A 26,039-nucleotide genomic window follows, 5' to 3' on the forward strand; every position below is an offset into this window, starting at 1 on the left:
TCCATGGCAGACTATGTTATTTTGCCAACATGGTTTACATATAGAAGTACAAAGTACATAAGGAATTAGAGGATGAACAGAAGTTTAATCTTACAGCTGTTTCGGCCTAGTTTTGGCAGGCCCCATTCTATCCGAATATTCCTTTCCGGAGTGATTATCGGATGACATTTTGAAATGGGGTTACATGCCCGAATCTCTAGGCCTCTTCAGAGATTCACAAAGGGTTACATACAAATGTAGAGCAAGAGGTAAAAACAGAGGTGTGGTAGAGACCAGAAGAAAAACAACAGCAAAAATAAGATAGAAATAAAAAAAAAAAAATTAAAATTGAAATCAAAATATAAATAAAAATAAAAATAAAAATACAAATAAGGGTACAACAGGAAAAAAATAATAATAGTAATAATAAAGAATACATAAATGAAGGTATAGCATGTGGGACATGCAAAAATATAAAAAAGATATATGTCAAAAAACCCTTAAAAATACAAGGCACCCAAAAAGCCCACAAACATTATAGATAGGTCGCTATAGGCACTCCAATGCACATCTATATGTGTGGGTTCGTGTGCACAGCCTTACTCGGATGTCCCCTTACTCTCATGTGTGCATATACAAGTTATTATAAGCAAACATTCCACCACATACGTTGTTTGTGGTGTCAGCTCTATTAGCCGTATCTAGAAAGCTATAAGTGTTTTTTAGAAAGGAAGTTTTGTTGGGTGTGTGTGTGTCATTTCTGTATATATTGGAAGGTTCTATGTAGAAGTTCATTTTATACAAGTTATTAATGTTCTAGTAGCAATAACAGTGAAGGTGACGATGATGGTGACAACAACAACAACAACAACAACACTAATATGCCAAACTTTCAAACTTAGCAGTGTAAGGTATCCTGTTGCCTCTTCCAACGGCTCTACCATTCTGCTGCTAATGGGGGAGGGTTGATTACTACCGTTAACTTCCTCCTTCCAATTGGGCAACTATTGTTTTAAACTGCCTACGCTTAGCTACGGTTGGATAGCCACTGGCCGGTCAAGATGCTAGCCTGCTTGGGCCCCCCCCCACCACACGCGTGATGTGTATATCCCCCCGTACTCACGCTCATGCGTGCGTGTATATACATACATACATATATATAGATATATACATATATATATACTCACACACATATATATACACACATACTCACACACACGCATCCCACATATATGCATATATAGCCCTTAACTATAATTATACGTTTATAATTACATATGTAATATATATATATATATATATATATATATAAAGTGTAGTATATTGCCACTTAAGTGTGGCTGACCCCTAGGGGTGGATGTTACTGTTGCTTTTAGCCCCAGGAGGACATCTCCTCCAGCTGGCTTATCGACACACGACTGTGTCCTGTTTGCCAAGGGAGTTATCCCTCTCACCACGACCAGCAGCACGAACGTATCCGGATTTCAGGGTTATTTCCCTTCGTCGGCGTTCGACAGCTGATGACCTTGGTGAGAGAGAAAAACCTGGCAAATCTTATATCTTCTTTTCCAGTGACATTCTTCACTGATATTGAAAAGGTGAAAACAAGCAATGTTAATTCTCTAAATGAAGTATTAACAGTAACTGCACGATAAAGTGTAGTATATTGCCACTTAAGTGTGGCTGACCCCTAGGGGTGGATGTTACTGTTGCTTTTAGCCCCAGGAGGACATCTCCTGGGGCTAAAAGCAACAGTAACATCCACCCCTAGGGGTCAGCCACACTTAAGTGGCAATATACTACACTTTATCGTGCAGTTACTGTTAATACTTCATTTAGAGAATTAACATATATATATATATATATATATATATATATATATATATATATATAAACATAAATGTTTATATGCATACACACGCGCCCACGTAGATAAACGCACGTGCGCATATGCACGTGTTGCACATAAAATATTTAACTGGAAATAAAGGTTAATTGTGCGGAAAATGTATGCAAAAATGAAGAAAACGTGTTATTGAATAACACCAACAACAATATTTTTAGTGATTACTACGTCTTCTTTTCAAGAGTGGTGAACACCGAACTATATCAATGTATTCAAAGACGGTAGGGTGTAGCAATTTTACTGTTATTTATAGTTAATTGAATGACCACCTAGAGCAATGATTCCCAACGTGGGGCATACACCTTACTTGTAGGTCCTGGGAAAATTGCGGTAGAGTGTAGGATCTAAATGTTTTCCTTTGTTGGTGGTGGTGGTGGGGGAGCATAGAATTGTGAAAATTTTTTGTCATAGCAAGCGTACAACACCTATACTCAGCTTAACCAAACTAATCCCTCCGGTAAAGCATACTGTATGATGTCTGTTTGCTACAGTATAGAGCTATTCTAATTCTTTAGTGTGGATATTTCTTGAAGGAAAGTATATAATTATGAAATATTGAAAATAAAGTTGTTTTCCAGCCACCGGTGGGGCAGACATTTTTCTGGAAAGTTATAGTGCGGCCGGAGGGAAAATAGGTTGAGAAACACTGACCTAGGGGTTGTATCGTCTTGTTCTGTCTTAAAATGGTTCATACTGGGTAATATAGTTCAATGTTCACCATTATAAAAAAAATTAGGCGTAATGATAATGGTTAGCATTCGTCTGAATATGGGCTTACTTATTCAGAGCTGACCAGAAGATCAAACAACAATAACAACAACAACAACAACAACAACAGAAGTAATAACAATTACTGAGAATAACGACATTAAAGTAATAAACAATCAATTATAACGACATACATTAACAAATAATAACAACAACAATAACAAAACTATTGAGTATTAATTTAGAGATTCATGTAACATTGTTAAGGCAACAGATATAATGATCATCATCCAAATTTTTATGTTGAGTTTTCGATTTGTGGTTGCTCCGTTGTCATCAACTATGGTTTCGTTTTTCATGGTTATACGACCTTCAATACCGTTGAACACCGGTGAACAGTGCTTCAAGTAATGAATTAGCATTTCGTTCTCGTCCATACCTGAAGAACAAATTGAATGAAATACAATTATATTTGACATCGAAGACTGATGTCATTAGAAGAATTTTATGTTTATTCAAAATAGACAGAGACTATTGGAGGATTGGCAGAAACTGTAAAGCGTCGGGCAAAATGACCTGCCATGTTTAGATAACTTCTTTTACTATTCAGTCTTGCGTGGATTAAAAGGAAATAAAGTGCCTCCTAATTACTGTCGGACGATCTAATACACATTTTGTCAACCATTTATTCTCAAATTTGTAATCCTACTGCCAAAATCAGAAACTTTCTTTTATTACGATGAAGATAAACAAACAAAGTTTGCTTTAGAGGCGTTGAGATGTATAGAAAGATACAGATAAGGAAATAATTTATTCTCAAACGCAGGATAATGCTAATATAATTGCATGAACAGGATAAACTATCCGTATATTGCAGAAAAATTTGTCAACGGCCAGCCGTGAGCATAATCACAGGGTCTCATAGCTGGCTGCTGACAAATTTTACTGCAATATATGGATACTTTATCCTGTTCGTGCTATTATATTAGCATTATCCTGCGTTTGAGAATAAATTATTTCTTTTCTTGATTGAAATTGACGAAACTGATTACGAACCGCATAAAATGCTCCAGTTAAAAACACACCAGCTTTACGTTCCAAATATCAAATCCAACCAAGACCGGCTTTTCTTTTACTGTTACTGAGGGTCAATAAAATCAGTATAAATCAGTTGCTACGATCTGTACACCAGCCACACACACACACACACACACACACACACACACACATATGAATCACATAGTAAAACTGGCGGCCTTATGGATTCCTTCAGTCTCTCGTCTTTGGGATCTGTGCCTCCTCCTAGATCGTACCATGGCAATGTGTACTAAAGGAGTTCTCTCTGACTCATTCTATAAACTCTGTAAAGATACCTTGCCGTGTGTTTAAGCTTGCGATCATAAGCCTGTTTTATATCTATAACACTACAGCATCAACTCCTCAAAATTGGTTGGTCTCGGTTTATTCTGCTTAGGTACTATCTACTTACTCGTTCCTTCCGTCGTCTTTTACATCGTATTACCATCCCCGGTTTTACCATCGTTTTACCATCCCCTGTTTTACCATCGTATTACCATCCCCAGTATTTCCAGCCCTTCCTTCTTCAAAACGCCGTATCTCAAGTAACGGGAGATATAGTGTCCGGGCCAGTGTCCTTGTTGGTTTCAAGGTACCAGATTACTTCTATATTAGACGTGTATATCTTACTCTTGTTTCAGTCATTTGACTGTGGCCATGCTGGAGCACCGCCTTTAGTCGAGCAAATCGACCGCAGGACTTATTATTTGTAAGCCTAGTACTTATTCTATCGGTCTCTTTTGACACCAGCATTGGTTGTCAAGCGATGTTGGGGGGGGGGGACAAATACAGACACGCAAACATACACACACACACACACATACATATATACGACAGGCTTCTTTTAGTTTCCGTCTACCAAATCCATTCACAAGGCTTTGGTTGGCCCGAGGCTATAGTAGAAGACACTTGCCCAAGGTGCCACGCAGTGGGACTGAGCCCGGAACCACGTGGTTGGTAAGCAAGCTACTTACCACACAGCCACTCAAACTATTGATGATAGTTTCGGATCATATTTATTTAGTGAGGAGTTGGAAGGCAAGTGAGTAGCAAATACAGGGAATTTGTCCACGTGAGAAATGGGAGACAGGAGAATCTGCAAAGTCGGTAGAGAACCTTTTCACAAACGACAGAAAGGATTGGCTGTAGTTTGGGAGTAAGAAACTTACGGGCGAATTTGAACCCGGCGCACATGGACCGTAACTAAATACCGCCCTCTTTTGTTCAATCATTTTATATTGATGTAAGCATTCAAAACCTGTTAACACATACTCACCCGTTATCAATCGGTTTTTAATGTTGTTCTTTATCATTGAATAGCCGTCTCCTCCATTAATTAAGAAATCGTTGAGGCTAATTTTATAAATTTTCTTCAGCTGCAGATTCTCGTAGGCTGGAACAAGGCATTTGGTACACCTAACTTTCACGCTGACAATACGCTGACCGTTAGGTTTGGATAAATCATAGATTACTTTTATTCCTGTTAAAAACAATAAGAGCAAAAACAAAGATGAAGTGAATTACTTTCCCCCAATAACAGTTAGGAATATTCTAAATAAATATAAATAAATGTATCTTTTGTAGCTATTTATTGCAGTTGTTTAATCAACTTAACCGCCGGCTCAATAAAATTACAGTGTACTACTACTACTACTACTACTACTACTACTACTACTACTACTACTACTACTACTACTACTACTACTACTACTACTGCTGCTGCTGCTGCTGCTGCTATATTGAGTTAGATACGTTGTAATCAAAGCAGCTATCTGTCTTTAAGCCAAATACAGTGCAGCAATGGTTGGGGCATATGAAGTATCTATTTCTCTGACCATCACTCTATCATCTTATGAACGCAACTAGTTACAAGAGGGTCCGTGTCGAAACCTCTGCGTAGTCCTGCAAGAAGTAGCAGCCAAAAATCTCCTTAAAGTTACTCTTTAACATATCAAGCGGTTGATTGAGACCCTTTTCTATCAATGGTTGTTTTCCGACATTTTTGGGGATGACTTCAGATACAAAAGCTAGAGAAGCAAAGCAAAAACCTCATGGCAATTGTTAAGGGGAGAAGAAATTAAGAACAACTTCTGAAAGTTAATTCACATTGTTTACGTAAAACGTTCGATCCTTATGTACAGGCTCTCAAACAACGCGGCCTGCCTAACTATAATAAAGTACTATGTTGTGGGCACAGCTCACTGATTACCATTACAAAACATCTCCTCCAAGTGTCTCTCCTCTCCCGATTACTTCTCACATCCTTTGCCACCACCACTCGTTATCTAAAGATCTTCCCTGCTATAGGAATTGTCCTGTTAGGTAATATATTCGGAATTACATGATTCCTGTATTCAGTCCCACTACAAATATCCAAATCCAACAAAAATTCATGGGTTTTGCCCTTCAGACACATACACAAACACATATACTCTCCCTATCTCCTTCTCTTTCTCTAACCCTCTTTCTCCCGACATGCTATTAATGCTTGTAATAGTTGCTTCGTATTTTACACACAGTCCTTCCGGTACCATCATCGTAGGAGCACACAGACATTCACCACTACATGGATATCTTATTCGACTTATTCGTATTCCTAGTTTCCTATAACGCCGATGAACATAGGTTACGGTACAAAACAGATGGTTACTTTACCTGGTAGCTGCAGAGCGGGCGAGAAACATAGACACACACAGAGAACATTTACACACGAACACGCATATATACCAACACACGTGCACATATGCACAAAGACACACAAATGTACATGCATCAAGTGCATGAAAGGTTAAAGCTGGAATCTATCACGATAAAGCACGAATCTCTAGCTTTGTTTATGAGAAGAGCAAAGGTAAAAGGTTTGAACGCGAAAAAAAAATACCATTTCCAAGTGTTGAATGCCATTCAAATATGCAACAAGATATCGCAACAGTCAGGTGTTAAGATAAAGTAAAGGTATTGGAATGTTGCTTGAGATTCATCGTGGTTTAATGCGTGGTTGTAATGATGTTGTTATATAATACAGTAATGTTGGAGGCATGTGCTGTAGTCTTGGCTGTATGTATCGTAATATTGATGTTGTATTCTAGTGTTGGAAGAGAATTGTTAATGTTGGTGTTGAGTAGTAGTGTTGGTGGCGTATATGGTAGTGCTTGTGGCGTGTATTATATGTCGGTAGTGTGGAGGCGTGTTTTGGTGCCTGTTGTAGTGTTGGTGGTTTGTGGTAGTGTTGCGTATGACAGTGTCAGTGATGTGAAGTGTGTTGGTAGCGTGTGATGTTTGTGGTGTAAGATATTCAGATATTAGTGATAAGAAAGTCTTCAGTAAAATGTTTCTCTGACAATAAACTATCGAGCTCGCTGCCAAATTACAGAACTCCCAGGTGGAATCATTTAACATGGTATTGATGTTTGGTCTCAAGTCAGCCTCGATCGAGAAGACCTATGATCAAAAGATAATCCAGCCGTGACTATCCCATTAGTTTTGCATCAAGAAAGGGATACATTATCCAGAGTACCCTTTTCTATTTCAGATGGTGAGGTATGATTTGACGGAGATTTGGCTACTATTTCGAGAAGGTCAAGTGACCATATTCAGTCTACTTTGTTGGCTCATCAACACTGTAAGTTATACTCATAGGAGCTGTTGAACTCAGTAGTACGAGTTATACTTATGGGTGATGTTCGACTCAGCACTGTAAGTTATACTCATGATTTAAACTCAACAGTGTAAGTCATGCTCGGACGAAACGTTGAACATAAAATTACACGTTACACTGAAAGGAGTATAAATCAATAGCGTAGGCTAACTAAACAAATGACATGTTTGCAGTGTTGCTGCAAGTTTCAGTGAAAATTTATCCCAGCGTTGTGCTTACCTGTTTACAACTTATGGTCGAAGTGGGCATTTCTTGCGCTTAGGTACAATTCAATGGCGGTGTAAATGTACGAACCCTGATATTTTAAATAGAGGGCCATCTCTATGCAAAATCTTGCCCTTTTTTCTCCTAATTGTTAAAAGCGTACGTCTACAAAACTTGACCAAGAAATATTTCATCTCCAAACAAACTCGCCAAAATATACAACGTTGCCCTGATATTGTTGCGTTCATGTCTTTGCTAAGGTACAAAAGATTTAAGAAATGAAGGAAATAACTTCAACTGAGATTCGAAACTCAGTTGCTGCTTCGACTCGCTATAAACTGATCGCTTACACTACTCGTACTTAGCTCAGATGAAGAAAATACAAATAGAGAAGAGGCTATCTTTTACCTTGTTCTTGCTTCAGTCATTGGATTGCGCTCATACTGGGGCACCACCTGGAAGGGTTTAGTCAAATAAATCGACGCCAGGACTTATCTTTTAAAGTCTGCTACTTATTCTATCCGTTCCTTTTGCCTAACCGCTAGGTTACGGGGACGTAAGCAAACCAACACTGGTTGCCAGGCTAAGGCATGACAAACACGCACACGCACAAACCTGCACACATATATATAATTATGTATGTATGTATGTATGTATGTATGTATGTATGTATGTATGTATATGTGACGAGCTTTCTTTCTCACAGTTTCTATCAACCAAATTCAAGACATTTGTCGGGCCGGAGTTATAGTAGAAGACACCTGCCCAAGGTGTAACGTAATAAGAATGAATCCGAAATCACAAGGCATCTTAACCACTCAGCGACATATAACGCAAAGGACTACTCTATATTTTTAGGGGAAAAAAGCAAAACTAGAAGTTTCGGTATTCAAACCCTTCCTCAGTAACATATAAGAATGTAAGTGAGGTGAAGCGGTTCACCAGGGATTGAAACTGTGAGGGATCTTCTACTTGATCATTCGATCTGCTAGAACTAGTAAGCCAAATGTCCCTTAAGTTTTACTTCTAAAGTCTTGAAAGATTATGGTCTCACTAGATTATGTACTCCTATCTATGTGATACTTGAGGAAGAGTGGAGATAGCCAGGGAAAGTATATCTCTTTGATCATAGATTGGCTCAGCTAAAGATGGACTGGGGTTATAGCACAGCAACAACAGCAGCAACAGTTGTAACAATGGTAACAACAGCAGCAGCAGCAGCAGCAGCAGCAGCAACAACAGAAGCAGCAGTAGCAACTGCAACGATGACAACAACCAGGCGGCGATATCGTTATGCTGACAGCTCACCTGTTCTCACCCGGTCTTAGCCACAGGCAGAGCCAAATATTAACAGATGTAGAAACGAATGTTGATTCCTAAAATTGGCCCAATGTCACGTTTTTATTGATGAGAGAAGAAGCTGTCGGAAAAAAAAAGTTGACTTTGGCGCAACAATTTGAACACATAGAAGGCCGTAACAAAAGATCGCGGATATTTTGTCTGACGCGCAAATGATTCTGCAAAGGAGAACGAAATACAGATATTTCGAAAGGAATATTAAAAGAAAATCATAAGCAGTAACAATAGTTCCTCTTAATACCAAATTACCACAACAACAAGATAAGAAAATAAACCAGCCAACGAATTGTTGTTGTGGTTGTTGTTGATGATGCTGTTATTGGTGATGCTGATGATGATAATATTGTTGCTGAAGACGATGATGTTGGTGATGTACTTGTTGCTGTTGAATAATGATAAGCCATCCAAGTGAAACATTTATACATTTTTTGCAGAATGAGAACGCGTTTGCTCAAGATCCACTAGATAAAGGCATGGCTGTGTGCTTAAGAAGTTCACTTCGTAACTCTGTGACTTAGAGTTCGATTTCACAATGTAGTACCTTGGGCAATTGTCTTGTACCGGGGCTTCGTGTTAACCAAATATTTGTGAGTGGAATTTGGTAGACAGATGCTATGTGGAAACCAATCAGAAGGGCTTAATCCATCGTCTTGTTCAATACAACAACCTGGACGTTGAGAGATTTTAGCGGAAGCCATTTTATTGTATTAGCACTTCAGTTTGAGGTAAACTGCCTCCCTTCCTCTCACCAACTCCCTTCCTCTCACCAACTCCCTTCCTCTCACCAACTCCCTTCCTCTCACCAACTCCCTCCCTCTTATCAACCCTCTCTCTGTCTCTCATCAATTCTTTCCCTCCCTTCCACTGACTCCCTCATTCTAATTAACTCCTCCCTCCTCATCAACTCCTTCCCTCTCTTTCACCAATCACGGAGACACTCGAAATGTCTTGAGTGGCAACTTTTCTCCTCTGACAAAGCAACAAGATATATCCTGTGTGATGGGAGGGGAAGAATAAACGCTTCTTGATAAGGAAATACAATATTCAGTCTTTATAAGATAACAAGTTTTAATTATCAACATTTATAAAACGTTCTATGATATCCTATTCTCACATAACTTTGGACGTTATATCATATTTCTGCAAAGATATGATTATTGTTTGTTGATTGTTTTTGTTGTTGATGTTATTTTGTTTCTGTTTTATCGATGGTCAGAAATTGTTTGTATAAAGAAAAAAATTCAGTTCTCATGCGCAGCCTTATACGTATTTATGGCATCGGTTTGTGAATGCGAGCCTGAGTTCATCCATCGTTCTCACTTCGTAGTTTTAAACGATTTCCTTTTTAACGACCCAAAAAGTCCACCATTCTTTTACTGGTCACACTGAAAGAAAAAAATGATTTCACAAATTTCTAGGAAGGAGTATTAATGAATAAATCAATCGTAGAACTTGACTGAGTCTCTACGTGGTCGACTCACTTGCTAGAAACAGGACCAAACATCCTTCAAATTACATCCCACTGTCTTAAAAAAGAAAGGGTACTGTAGGATAATGCAGTCCAAAATGTTTCAAGTGGAAAGACAGAATGATCGTATTTGGAATACCTTTGTTCGTAGGCCTGAACAACCAGAACTGAATTAGAATTAACCAACATCAGCTGGTATGTATTAGTTTGAGATCTACTCAGTTTTCGCTTCTCCACAACCAGTGTCTTTTTAAAGAAAGAATCATCAAAGACTAATACAATCATTTTCATGGCGAAGTGAATACCATAATCTTCAGGGTATCTTTTTATAGCTTATTCAAGGAAGGAAGAGCAGCGCCCATAACATTTTAAAAGGCATCTGAGATTGGTGGAGGAAGAGAAACTTATCTTCACATCGAATACCAGACCCGAATGCTTGCAACAGAAAAGAGTCTACGAAAGGCACTTAATGGCTATGAAATGGTATTAACCCTTTTGTTACCGTATTTATTTTGAGATGCTTTGTTTCTTTGAATTAATTGTAAATATAACAAAGAATTTAGTAAAATAACTTATTTATCATTAAGCTGGTGTTAGGAACATAAATTGTGACTAAGGTTTGATGGAAGATTTTAATTAAAAACTCATGAAAACAAGACATTTGTACTACAGAGCCAGAGTCGGTTTCAGTCAGGTTGCTATCGAAAGAATTAAACTAGGACAAAAACGACCTCCCTGATGGGCCTCCACATAGTTTCTGTCAGACTAATTACCCCAAATTTTTAAAAAGTTGAATATCGGCGTAAATCGGAGCCTGGTCAGTTAAATATAACTTCTTTCTTCTATTACAAAACCTCTTTTAGCCGCAACACACAAAAATATATACACTGAAACCTTTTTCTACACAAAAGACTTGAAGTAACATGTGATCCTTTTTTTCCCTTCTCTCCTTGTCATATGTGTTATATGTATGCCAAACTCACCATATAAATACGTACGCCAATATATTTTCAATTAAACTATTATACGAAAATATTTATTCTGTGAAAACATATTTTTTACATTTTTATTTTCATACAAATAAATACACAGAATAAAACTATTTTCCCTTTATGTTAAAAAGTTAAATTTGTTTTAACTACACAAAAGATATATACATGTGTGTGTGGTGTGATGTGTGTATGTGTAAGAATTTGCCGCATTTTCAAGCTTTTCTCAGTATTTTTCCTACATACACACACACACACACACAGACACATACATACACATGAATGTGTATATGTATATATAAGAATATAAATATATTCATACATATATATGCACACACACACATTCATTAGAGCATAGTGTTACTTTGACACAGTACCCGAGATTTACCGTTACCGGACACCATTTCTGGCTGAAAACAGCGTCAACGGCTTTGTTTCTTTGCATTCCACAGGCAGTCTTTATTCAGTTGACTGGCGCTGAATTCCCTTATATCACACAGAGGCTTTTCATTCATTTATATTGACGTTAAGTCTCTTAAGAGAAAAGACATGGTACTGATTGTATCACAACAATCGCAACAGGAGCAACTCTACTACTACTACTACTACTACTACTACTACTACTACTACTATAGAATTTAATTACGATGTGCCCGTGGTCAACATGTTATGCAAAACAACTCAACAGGTTGATGGGATACTGACGGGAGCGGCTAACCAGCGAATGACCCCCACTCCAAACATATGGAGTCTAGGTGTGGTCGCACAGTTTGCTGGAGCTCGGAGAAAAATGTCCTCTCACAAAGGTTAATGTATATTTGTACCCACTGTAGCTGCAAAAAAGGATGGGATGGTTGCATTTGGGATGCTGTTGATCAACAGTGGCCTAGGGTTAAACAACAACAGCGTCAATAGTAGCAACAACACAGCAGTCTAAGCAACGTCGGACAGCAACAGTAAGATCCACTGCATGCTACCATAAGTAACATTAAACAACAACGAGGATAGCGACAAGGACAACGACTACAGCAACAACAACAACAAGAGTAGCTCACCACTGTAAACAACGGTGATAGTGTAAAACTGACGTGTTGAGTTCAAATCCTTGGAGAGACTGGGCTCAACCGAGATGTGTTGCCCGAATGGTCTTACAAGAAGTATCTTTCTGAAATGATGAAATCATGAGCATTTATTATTGTCGTCGTCAACAAAATAATTATGAAAATTGTTTTTAAATTAAGTACAAGGTCAAAAATTGATGAGAAGGTGGGGGTGCAATCGATTTAATTGATCTGAAAACTTGTCTTTGGATCTTTTCAGTTTGGCTGCCAATTTTCAATCTTTTCAATTCCTGTTCGAATTGATTTCATATTCGGTGTAATGATATGGTTTTATATGCTACTCACTGCTTTGAAATTCATTTTCGCAATGAATCAATAGATAAAAAGTTATTATCTTTTAAACTTTGAAAATTTTGGGTAATTTTAACCAATCGTAAGCCACAGACACATTCATGTCTGTTTCCATAGTTACAAGCCAAACATGAGAACTCTTTTGTTTGCGAGATAGCACGTGTTGACAAATATACTCTACGTTGTGTTCTGCTGCTTCTGCCCGTCTGCTGTTTGTTCTCTGGTTGAGAGATGTGCTAAAAATAACAGCCAAATAGGCCTTAAATCACGCCCGCCACCCAGTTTTTTTGTTGTTGTTTTTGCATAATCGTATGAATTTCCGTGTGTAGAATACAAATTCACAGACATTTTCAGAAAATTCCAAAAGGTAAAAAATGTCATGAAGCATTATATGTTATGTGTAAAGCAGAATTTGATTTATCTAGTTTCAAATTAAAACACGTCACACACAAAATGACAGCTTCCAGATCCTGTTTTCTGACTGGGTTAAAAATTATCAAATTTCAAACTTCTATAACTATTTTTTAAAAGTTATAGAAAAATATCTCCCGAGATTCAGATTGGAAAACTATATTAATACGCCATTTTAAAAAATTTTCAATAATTTTGAATTCTCGAGAATTAGCAACCTAACTGAAGAGATGAAAAACAAAGTTGATCATGACGTTATTTGAACATAAAGAACTGGAACTAACCCCCATAAGTCATTTTGTCCGATGCTTTTACCATTTATCCATCGTACCATTCATTCATCTTACCATTCACCCAATCCAATTCACAACTTAGGCACAAAGACAGTAATTTTGAGGGACGAGAGTTAATCGATTACACTGACGCCAGATAAGTAGTTGCCTTTGCCGACCAGTTAAGACTTTATTTTATCGACCCTGGAAAGATAAAGGACAGAGTAGACCGCGACTGCAACTGAACTCAAAATGTATCTACATGGTCGACATGCAATAACGTAACACACGTTCCTCTATAAAAAAAAATAGCGGATACTGCACTATCAAAACCTCTTATCGCCCACACTTTACACAGCTGCCATTCATTAGGACCACTCAAGTTGCACACCATATACTATGTACAATAACCGGCGGAAATATAAACAAACACCGGTTGCCAAGCAGAGGTGGGGGGGACAAACACAAACACACACACACACACACACACACACACACACACACACACATGACAGGCTTCTATTCAAAATAAAAAAATATTCAGACAAATACATAACAAAAACACCAGGACTTACAAATATATATAACATAGAGAAAATTGCACTACTGGGCACTGCACACATCCTACGTAAAACTTTCAATACAGTAACCATAAGAACATCACAGCAAACCACAGCACATACCCAAGGCACACAGAGCTGCGCTCGGTAGTGAAGTGAAAGCACGCTATAAAAATAAAACTACTGAATAATAATAATAATGATAATAATAATAATAATAATAATAATAATAATAATAATAATAATAATAATAATAATAGTCATTTCCACTAAAGGCACAAGGCCTGAAATTTGAAGGAGGTGGCTGGTTGATTACATCTACCCCAGTACTCAACTGGTACTTTGTTTATTGATCCCGAAAAGATGAAAGGCAAAGTTGACCTCGGCGGAATTTGAACTCAAAACGTAGCGATAGGCGAAATACCGCTAAGCATTTTGTCCAGAGGGCTAACGGTTCCGCCAGTTCGCTGCTTTAATAACAATAATCCTTTCTACTGTAAGCACATGATTTGAAATTTGGGGGAAGGTATTAAGTCGATTACATCGACCCCAGTGCGTAACTGGTACTTATTTAATCGACTCGGAAAGGACGAAAGGCAAAATCGACCTCGGCGGAATTTGAGCTCAGAACATAAAGACGGACGAAATGCCGCTAAGCATTTCGCCGGCGTGCTAACGATTCTGCCAGCTCGCTGCTTAATGATAATAATAATAATAATAATAATAATAATAATAATAATAATAATAATGATAATGATTACACCGATCCCAGGGTCTAACTGGTACTTATTTTATCGGCCCCGAAAGGAATAAAAGGCAAAGTTGACCTCGGCGGAATTTGAACTCAGAACGTAAAGATTGACGATATACCGCTAAGCATTTTGCCCGGCATGCTGACGATTCTCCCAGCTCACTGCCACCGCCGCAGTAGTAGTAGTAGTAGTAGTAGTAGTAGTAGTAGTAGCACCAGCAGCAGCAGCAGCAGCAGCAGCAGCAGTAGTAGTAGTAGTAGTAGTAGTAGTAGTAGTAGTAGTAGTAGCAGCAGCAGCAGCAGCAGTAGTAGTAGTAGTAGTCCTTTCTATTAAAGGTACAAGGCCTGAAATTTTGGGTGAGGGGGATAGTCGATTACATCGACCCCAGTGCGTAACTGGTACTTAATTTATCGACCCCGAAAGGATGAAAGGCAAAGTCGACCTCAACGGAATTTGCACTCAGAACGTGAAGACGGACGAAATAAATAGCAGTAGTAGTAGAAATAATGACAAGAAGACGAAGAAGAATCTTTTCTGCTATAGGCACACGGTCAGACATTCGAGGTAGGGACCTAGTTGATTTCCTCGACCCCAGTTTTCAACAGGTGTTTATTTTATCGACCCGAAGGGATGAACGATAAAGTCAACCTCGGAGGAATTTGAACTTAGAATGTAAAGACGAACAAAATACCGCTAAGCTTTTTGTCCGGCATGCTCACTTTTCTGCCATTTCGCTGCTTTTATGTATGTTATTTTTTTTTAGCTAATATCCTTATTGATTCCACTTTAAAAAAGTCAACATACGCTCACTTTCCAAACAAAGCTATTGGAAGAGACCAATTCATTTGTTTAAAAAAAAAACAGTAAAAGGGTGCTACTTGATACTTGAATGGAATTTGGTGCTTTAAATAAATGTGCGACGTTAGTCATGGGGAGAGGGAAGACGCCCTATTTTACTGGAATAAACTTAGAACTTGATGACAATAAATGCAAGTATCAACGGGTAGCATGGAGGAGGATTGGAAGAAAAATGTATATATATATATATATATATATATATATATATATAGCAATATATAACAATATGTATATGACAGTATATATATGTATATATAACAATATATATATATATAACAGTATATATTTATATATATATATATACTGAAGCTAAAAAAAGAAATATTATATATATATATATATAAAATATTTCTTTTTTTAGCTTCAGTTCAACCCTGTGGCCATACTGGAGCACCGCCGTTTTGCTACACTGTCATTGTTAACTGAAACCACCATGCGTTACAGATGCTATGGACAAACTGTAAATCATCTTCTATGCATGGATGACTTTAAAATTTTCACTAAAAATGTCACTGGACAGAAAAACATAAAAAATAGTCCATGGTTTCAGCAAGGACATCAGGCTGAGCATGGGGTTGGACAAGCGAATGTGCCAAAGCTACATCGAGAAGAGGCAAATTAATCAGAACTGAAAACACTGTACTCGACATAGATACAGAAATTAGAGAATTAGACCGCAGTCGCCAATAAAGCTATCTTCTAACAGAGGAAATAACTAAAATGCAACTATAGCACACAGAAATGAAAGCGACAATTTGGAGAGAAAATTGCAGAAGAGCTAGACTAATATTAAACGCTGAAATTAATGCTAAAGATAAGATAACAGAGATAAACACGCTAGCCATACCAGTCATAAATTACAGCTTCAGCATAATAAACTGGAAAATTAGTGAATTAAGAAACCTAGATAGGAAAACCAGCAAACTATTAGCGTACCGAAATCATCGCCCACCTATAAAGCAGAAACGTACAGGATATATCTGATCGGATCAGAAGGAGGTCGTGACTTTACACCGATAGAGAACTGCTATAAAATACCACCAGTTGAACTAGAAAGATATTTGGTGGACGGCTATTACGTGTAGCAAAGCAACAGGAAAGAAGAAAACGCTTTTCTCTATACACAACGAGGCGACAAAATACAAACAAGACTGAAACACTGATCTCAGATGACAACACAGCAGAAGTAGTCAAAGTGACAAAAACAACATGAAAACAGAACTACGAAATATACTAAAGGAGAAATGAAGAGAAAATTCATTCCATGGCCAATACCATGCAAGACTTGACAGAGGTGTGGGTCTAAGTAAAGGCCGACAATGGCTCAAAAGCTCTGGACTAAAAGCAGAAATGGAAGGACTGATTCTCGAGAGAGAAATATGTCCATTAAAGAAGTTGAGAAGTTATTTAAGTACAAAGACCTCGAAATAAAAGTGATCAAGATGTGGGGAATGAAAAGCAGCACAGCACCAGTGGTGATTGGAGCGTTAGGGCTAATTAAAAAGGGCCTTGATAAGCAGCTCAACAAACTCCCTTGCAGTGTTAACGTGGGAGAACTTCAGAAAATAGTGTTGCTAGGTTCCACACACATTTTACGCCGTGTACTCTCCATGAGATGAGGACCTGCTGTGACCCTAGAGTCAAGGGATGACCCCGGTTCAGCAGAAGGCAACGGACCACATTTCATTTAAAAAAATAATATTAATAATAATAATAATAATAATTTCAGAGACTGAGCCAAAATTTACTATAGGATTTATACCGACCTGACACCTGCAGGAATTTCCCATTTGTTGGTTTATAGTCTTTCACAGAGTGTTCAAGTATTTCTAAGAGCAATTTTCCTGATGCTTCGACGATGTCAATAACATTTTCAAACGGTAAAACCTCGGCTATGTGTGCGTAAGTAATATTTCCTGCGGTAAATGAAACAGACAAAACATTAACAATCTATAAAGGAAGATGAAACAAAATGTGTGCATATCAACACAACATACATTGCACATTTGATTATCAATTCGCGTTTCTACCTATAATAATTGGTGCATTTCGTTTTGTGAGTAAATGCCTAAGTAACAATCTCGCTAAGCTGGTGTTTTCAGAAAAAGATATCAACCAGCTATCTTGCACTTTACAAATACAATCTATAAGCGATTCAGAAAAAATATGCAAGACATTTCTCAAGTTCAAAATGTAAATTTGCTTTTTTTTTTTTTTTAATCTACATTTCAATGACAAGACTTTTTAAAAACCACCCCTTTCCTTACAAGAGGATTTCAAACAATTAAAAATAGAAGAGTCCGTGGTTGATAAGTATATTTCTATTACCTGGTTCAATAGCTGTTCTGACAGCACCGCCATTTACTAACGAAATGGCATTTGAACTCCATGCATCATCCCCAGAGAAGTCTATGTACGAAAATACCATGGAATCGGCCACAAGGTTTCCTAGAAGAAAAGAACACTATGCAATGATTAACATTATATATATGCAAAACACACACATATATGCATACACATATGTGCATATACATTTGCATTATAGGAATATATATGCATACATATCCGTATATGCATGTATATATATATATGTGTGTGTGTGCATGTACACACACACACACATGCACACACACACGCACGCACGCACACACACACACATACACACAGCGAAGCTGTATCCCTTAATTTGATGCTTTTATATACACATACCGAGAAGAAAACTTGCAGAACAGACATTATTTTAACGAGATACGTCTTGCAATCACCTGAAAAGACACAGCTACAGTGACGGATACGCCTAAACGTTAGAGATAGCAGCGACTCATCTTCCCGTTAGGGATATGTAGAACAACAGTGCGAAAACAGGCGCTAGGGTCGCAATTAACCAGTGAGCTTGCTAGAAATATATATATATTAGCGACAGTATTAATACAAAGAAAATGGGGCATAAATATTACCTCTCGGTATTGATTCGGCCTCTATCGCCAATTGCAACAACAGCGCCTTTTCCGGCACTGTTATTCTATATATTGCTAGCAGGTAGATGAGTCACTGCTACCTCTAACGATCAAGCGTCCGTCATTGACAAGACCCAGGAAGGTTGAAATCACGTAGTCTGCTGGTCTCGGTGGTGGAGGTAGCAAGTATATATTTCCCGCTAGCAATATAAACAAGAGTGCCTTTTGCACGAAAAGCCAATGAGTTTTAATCATGATATTTTCTGCTGTATAGTTTATTCGAACAGAACATCCATGTTTAAATGGGGATGTATATAGATGCACACACACACACACACACACATTAAAATGGAGTACATTTGGTGACGTATTATGTGATTTACTTTTTTACAAACGTTTGTTGTGTAAGGCCGGGACAGTGCGAGAAGGTACAAAGTAAACTATAAAAATAAAATTAAATTTAAAAAAAGATTGCAATTTTACATTGTGTTTCCATATTTCGGGGTTATATCCCCTTTTCAGGACATTTGGAAAAGCGAGTGATGGAAACGTTGTTGCTTAGATGTGTGGGAAAGTCATTTATACATATATATATATATATATATACATATGTGTGTGTGTGTCTATGTATGTATTTATGTATATATGTACACACATATAAACACGCACACACACACACACACACACACACACACACACACACACACACATACTTTCACGCGGGCGTCACATGCACATCAGCACACGTATAACATGTTTATAATATGGGTTTAGAACAATTATACATAAAATAAAGATAATATCAAAGTGGATGACTATCTACCCATTTATTACCCATACTGTAGTGAAATAAACAGAGATAATTGCTTAACTTTCAATGATAAGAGGTATTCATCTATGGGTAATAAATCTCACCAACGTTACAGGACGAGTAAAGTGGGTTTGAGTTTAATATATATATATTCTTTTAATTTTATAAGAAGGTTGAATGAAAGTAAAATTGAATCTGAACGCTGACTGTTGACCCGACGAAATGCAACGACAAATGATAAAAGAATTCTTTTGCATTATAGCACCCATAACACTGTTTGCCAACTAATTAGGCTTACTGAGAATTCAGCCAAGATACCAATAATTCATATCCTATTGCTAGTATTGCGTGTGTTCATAGACGAGCTGCATAGCTTATTGCGAAGGCTGAGTTCACCTAACCATAAATAAGTATCGCATATAGCATGTCAATCGGTACAAGGAAATTGGTAAGTGACTCGCTGACTTGCAGATGTTGAATTCGTTTCTTCCCGCGGGAAAAGCTACTGTGATGGATCACCGCCTTACGCATGGACTCAAGTATTTGAACTTGAGTATTTCAATGTAGCGAAAGCGAGAGCTAGAGGCTGGCCCAACGGATCGTTGTAGTCCGGAAAAAGTCAATCAACTTCTGAATCACAATGACCTATAATATTAATGGTTAACGCACTCATGCATTATGTGGAGGATATTTTCAACCGAGACGTTACAACCGTATCTGATTCTTCAAGTGCTTCAATTTTGTGTGTATACATATATTTACTAGATTGCTGACATGTACCAATGGTTTCCCCGTTCTGGTGATGCGCCATTTTCTATCATTAATAAAAAATGTCGGCATTTTTGATGACACGGGTATGCTAGTGTAATATATTAATGAGTAAAGCCAATTCGAAAAAAAAAATTCTGATGCCGACATCAAACGACCTTTTGTTGCTGGTGTTGTTGCTGATTATCTCCTCCCTTCGTCATACCCATTCGAGCCGACCTATATTAACCAAAACTGTTCCTATCATGAAAATTTCGCTATGAAATGATTAGTAAACCTAGACTACATCATGAAATGGTCTATTTTTAACGATAAGAAATCGTTGAGGCATATTTAGATGTCATACCTAGCAGGTAAAACGAGCGTACAGAGATTTATCTACCGGGTCTTCAAATATTCAGTTTGTTCGGTGTAGTGGATTAAAAATCTATCATGACCGCCGAAAAACAAGTGTCAAAGGAACTGTACATTATCATAAAATATATTCTAGAAACCAGTTTAACAACTTTCTGCTTGAATTATCAACAAGTTCTAAAACAGCAAATTTAGAAATTTATTTTATTTTCATTAAATTTATTCAAGAGAAAAAGTTTGTTTTGACACTCTCACAATCTATATTTATATGGCTCTATTTAGATAGGTGATTCGTTCGTAAAATATGGGTAGGGTGGGAATTCTCGCCAGTTAAGTTTCTGGGGGTGGAATAAGTGAATAATGCGGTTAGATGAGTAAGTAGTTAGAACAGGCATGGAACTAGTTCAGTGGAGAACAATTCATTCCAGTGGCCAAAAGAATAAACACAGTGTGAAGTACAGCAACGTTATTTTGACTTAAGTTGCTTTCCTTGAATAAATGAAGACTGGTGGCCAAGTTTAGAAGCTTTCGGACAGCCGACTCAAGTTTTGGATATTCAAACCCCTTCGCCATAACTGTTGTTGTTGGCACTCCGTCGCTTACGACGTCGAGGGTTCCAGTTGGTCCGATCAACGGAACAGCCTGCTTGTAAAATTAACGTGCAAGTGGCTGAGCACTCCACAGGCACGTGTACCCTTAACGTAGTCCTCGGGGATATTCAGCGTTACACAGTGTGACAAGGCTGGCCCTTTGAATTACAGGCACATCAGAAACAGGAAGTAAGAGTGAGAGAAAGTTGTGGTGAAAGAGTACAGCAGGGTTCGCCACCGTTTTGCAAGGCTTTCGACTCGGGTTCAAATGTTGGCAACAGAGTGGACTCTGCTACAGGCGGTCAGGTGCTAGTTGTGCTAGTTGTGATTGTGGGGTTAAACGAGGCGACTTTATTAAGTCTGCTTGCCATAAACAGATACAGTCTATCCGACAAATTTCTTTGGTTCCGTTTTTCCAATCTCACTCACAGGGCATGGGTCAAACCGAGGTTATGTATCTTGTAGACACTCACTCAATTTGCTGCGTAGAGAAATAGATTCCGGACCCACCCGATAACAAAGTTCATAAACACAGGCCATGCCTCTGTGTCTGTTTCTTTTGCTTGAACATTATGTGTTAATGTCTTAAAAGTGGTAACTAATGCTATTTCCGGTTCCACTGGCGTTAAGCAGATAATAGAAATATAGTCCACCGAATAGATTTTCAGTGTGTCAAAAGACAGCATTTCCAGTCAGTGGATTGAGACCAGAATGCAAGCTAAGAAGCTCACAGGTATCCTGAGATAATGAAAGCAGCACTACAAGGTAACAAACCTAGCATTGCATAGTAACAAGCTGCGAGACAATGAACCCAGCAGTGTAGGCTAACCAACCCAGCGTTACAAAATAACGACCTCCAGTATTGCGAGGTAACAAACCTAGCGTTGTTAGGTAGTGAGCCCAGCATTGCAAGATAAACGAAGCCAGTACAAAAACCGGTTCTGAAAAATAACAGATTATAACTGAAAAGTCCATCAATGTAGTTCACAAACTCAGCACCGTCAGATAGCGAAACCGACACTGCAAGTATTGACGAATACGACAGTATAACCACCACTCAATGTTAATATCACTGCATGGACTAAGGTGGCGAGCTGGCAGAATGGTTAGCACGCCGGGCGAAATGCTTAGCGGTATTTCGTCTGCCATTACGTTCTGAGTTCAAATTCCGCCGAGGTCGACTTTGCGTTTTATCCTTTCGGGGTCGATAAATTAAGTACCAGTTACGCACTGGGGTCGATGTAATCGACTTAACCCTTTCGTCTGTCCTTATTTGTTCCCTCTATGTTTAGCCCCTTGTGGGCAATAAAGAAATAAGAAACGTTAGCACGCCGGTCGAAATGCTTAGCGGTATTTCGTCTGTCTTTATGTTCTGAGCTCAAATTTCACCGAGATCGACTTCGTCTTTCATCTTTTTGGGGTCGATAAATTAAGTGCAAGTTGCGTACTGGGGTCGATCTAATCGACTGGCTCCCTCCTCCAAAATTTCGGGCCTTGTGCCTAGAATAGAAAAGAGTATCACCTCATGGACTGTGCCTGTGAAGGACAAACAACAGTAGTAATGAAAACAAAGGCAGACTTACCTAAATTACATTCCTCCTTACGACACAAGTTACTGCCAAGGAGAAGCACGCTACTTTGACCGATAACAGTTTTCATCGACGGCTCTATTGAATTCATAAATGGTTCCATCTTCGAAAGGATGTCTGGATCTGAAGAAGAAATACGTACAAATATATTGAAGTTTAATCATTGTCGAAATTGTCTTATTAGTCCTTTATGTTTGGTTTGTGACAATAACTTTTATAAATTCATCAGTTTGACGTTTCGACACTTTTCCAATCTCTCTCTCCCTCTCTCTCTCTCTCTCTCTCTCTCTCTCTCTCTCTCTCTCTCTCTCTCTCTCTCTCTCTTTCTTTTTTTCTTTATCTCTTTTTCTCTGTATCGTTCTTTTTTCTTTTTTCCTGCCATTTTATTTACATTATTTCCAGTTTCCATTCACTGTTGTTTTTTCTGCTTTTCTTTACAATTTGATCCCAAAATGAGCCGGTATCCGTGTCATTCCATCGAAACTAAATATTCCTTGTTTTATATCATCAAAACACATGAAAAATATAACATGCAGTACGTTACACGGCCAAAAATATAAGAGATTCATTATTCTTTTCAATAAAGTACTAATCAGGAAATATGAAAAATCTTTAATAAAAATGTTAAATTTCAACTTAGTTGTTTGTCTCTTTAAAATAAGACGTTTCAAAGGGAAGCTACTGCGTTGTTCCTTATACATACATACATACATACATACATACATACGTACGTACTTACGTACGTACGTACATATATACTTACATAAGTACATATGTGTATGTATATAAATTTATATATACATACATTTGTATGTGTATGCACGTATATTTATATATGAATATGTGTGTGTGTGTATATGTGTGTATGTATATATATATATATAGTTCAAATTTATAGAAAAACAAAGACGAAGACAACTGTAGGAACAACAAGCAAGTGTATTAGCTTGACGCTCGGGAAAAATAGAAAAGTCTTTTACGTTTTGAGCCTACGCTCTTCGGCAGAAAGGAATAAGAGGAAATAAATAGAGAATGAAAATAACGTGTTGAGTTCACTGGTCCAACATATATTTATACATATACATATATATATATATATGTGTGTTTGTGTGTGTGTGTCTATCTATCTATCTATCTATCTATCTATCTATCTATCTATCTATCTATTTATCTTTCTGTCTGTCTGTCTTCTTATCTGTTGTATTATCACCTAGCGCTACAGTAACTTCGGCCTCGTATATGACAGATTTAATTATACATTGTTAGTCAAGTGGACAGGATCCTAGGTCTCGACATTTACAACTGAATTTAGGCTCCCGGTATTGAACTCGTTTAATGATACTCTTCATATAGGGGTAGCTAAATAAAACAATGGTATTAATCTTAGGTATTTGAAGGGGCCATCACGCATACCATTATAGAACTTAGCATAGGATAAACTCTGGAAGCTAGAGTGAGCAGTCGTTTGATAGAATACAGCTTGTGTTTTACATTTGCAATTAAGGGAACATATGTGTCTCTCCATCTCTCTGTGTATGTAATTATGAATGAATTTATGTGTGCATGAATATATATATATATATATATATATATATATATATATATATATATATATATATATATATATATAAACTTCATCGGTCCTGCATAGCGATGAATTTGATACGGGGAGACCTGAATGCTTAGGAAACGGGTAGTCTACCAAAATAGAAAACCTCCCTCAAGTTTACACTTGCAGTGGAGACATATGATTAGTCCTGGTCGACGGGGACCCGATATCATAAAACTGATCACTATTTATGTAGAGAAAAATATTCTTTTTTTTGTTTGTTTGTTTGTATTTGTAAACCTTTTAATTAATTGTGTATCAAATATTTCCCCTGGTTATGTACAAAATAGGAGAACAATAGGTAATTATTGAATGTACCTCAGTTTCTTGTTTCCTTATATGATTAGGGTGGAGTAAATTCTCAGATATGTACCATAAGAAAAACTTACCTTGTTCTACGCTATTATTCAACAGTATTGGATTTCCACTCCAAGATTTAACTCGACCTTTCGAATCAAATTCAACTCTTAAGTATCCTAGATATTTTCCGAAAGCGAATTCTTGGACAACCAGGGCTTTTTCACCGTCCTTCTGTGTAATAACTTCTGGGTAGCTCCCTTCAGGTTTCTCAATTGATGGTGGATCGCCTAAACAGATGTAAAGAAAACATGAAAGACTACGTAGCTATCACGTCATGCTTTACTGTTGTTTTGTGCCATTTGCTTATGCTTACAAGTCTCCTTGTACCAACCAAATCGAGGAGACATTTGATCACAGACATTCCAACCATGACATAATGTGTCTTGGACAACATTTATCCAATAGGAAGTGTAGTAATTAAAATAAGTGCAATAAATAAAGTTACTCTGAAAAAAGGTAAATAAACAGACGTTTCGGACACAAGCCTTTTATCAAAGAAGAGACGAGAATGTTCCGTGTTCCGGATTAATTTCACCTGCAGTATCTGAAACTCTCTCTTTCTTTTCCTCAGTAAAATGTCTGTCCCTCAAACATCAAGCTTATATTAACTACTGTACTTTCGCCTGGATTAATTGTTGCAAATCAGACCCTCGTCACTTCTCTGATTTTCGATTTTACATTTATCTAAGAGATCTCCTTTCTAAACGTGCAAGTGGCTGAGCACTCCACAGACACGTGTACCTTTAACGTAGTTCTCGGGGAGATTCAGCGTGACACAGAGTGACAAGGCTGGCCCTTTGAAATACAGGTACAACAGAAACAGGAAGAAAGAGTGAGAGAAAGTTGTGGTGAAAGAGTACAACAGGGTTCGCCACCATCCCCTGCCGGAGCCTTGTCGAACTTTAGGTGCTTTCACTCAGTAAACGCATACAACGCCCGGTCTGGGAATCGAAACCACGATCCTACAACCGTGAGTCCGCTGCCCTAACCACCGGGCCATTGCGCCTCTACGTTTCAGTAGGATAGACTAAGAAACGAACACGGCATTGGCTTGAGTTTGGTATTATAGTATGTTGAATTATGTGATCTATAATCTGTATATGTATAACATCTGCTTTGTCTCAGATAAGCGACCAATACTCTAATTTAAGCAACAACTCTGACAGGTGTGTGTGTGTGTGTGTTGTGTGTTGTGTGCGTGTGTGTGTATTGTGTGTGTGTGAGGTCATTTGTGAGGTCATTCATGGATGTTACTGGTGACATGGAATTGTGCAACCTGTTGCTTGATCGGATCGTTGGAGTCTAAGCCAGCATCCCAACTATGCTTTGCCTGGCGAGGTGGGTTGCTAGAAACCCAGCAGGACTAAAATCAAGACCTATCAAAAGGA

At 37.9% G+C, this 26,039-nt stretch overlaps 1 protein-coding gene and 1 long non-coding RNA gene across 3 annotated transcripts in view; both read right to left on the minus strand.

Annotated features, from left to right (window-relative positions):
- Nucleotides 1-26,039, minus strand: part of LOC106871337 (snake venom 5'-nucleotidase) — a 59,102-nt gene continuing 33,063 nt past the window's right edge. The window contains exons 4-10 of one of the 2 annotated variants that reach the window (XR_016243473.1): nucleotides 24,681-24,878; nucleotides 22,677-22,805; nucleotides 17,942-18,061; nucleotides 17,380-17,529; nucleotides 4,947-5,150; nucleotides 1,876-3,032; nucleotides 1-1,601 (exon numbers count right to left, since the gene is read on the minus strand). Coding sequence is in view for 1 of the 2 variants with exons in the window: in XM_014917738.3 (XP_014773224.1) it covers nucleotides 2,830-3,032; nucleotides 4,947-5,150; nucleotides 17,380-17,529; nucleotides 17,942-18,061; nucleotides 22,677-22,805; nucleotides 24,681-24,878 (1,004 nt within the window). In the remaining variant the exon portion in view is untranslated. Of the gene's footprint in view, nucleotides 3,033-4,946; nucleotides 5,151-17,379; nucleotides 17,530-17,941; nucleotides 18,062-22,676; nucleotides 22,806-24,680; nucleotides 24,879-26,039 lie in introns of both variants that reach the window. The other variant, XM_014917738.3, reaches the window with a different exon arrangement.
- LOC149133798 (uncharacterized) lies at nucleotides 9,939-15,733 on the minus strand. Its single transcript, XR_016243474.1, has 2 exons — nucleotides 12,404-15,733; nucleotides 9,939-10,276 (listed from the first exon to the last, which is right to left on the minus strand). It is a non-coding gene; the product is annotated as an uncharacterized LOC149133798 (long non-coding RNA).

Source organism: Octopus bimaculoides, chromosome 10, assembly GCF_046866305.1.
Source record: "Octopus bimaculoides isolate indiv1 chromosome 10, ASM4686630v1, whole genome shotgun sequence".
NCBI classification, from domain to species: Eukaryota; Metazoa; Mollusca; class Cephalopoda; order Octopoda; family Octopodidae; genus Octopus; species Octopus bimaculoides.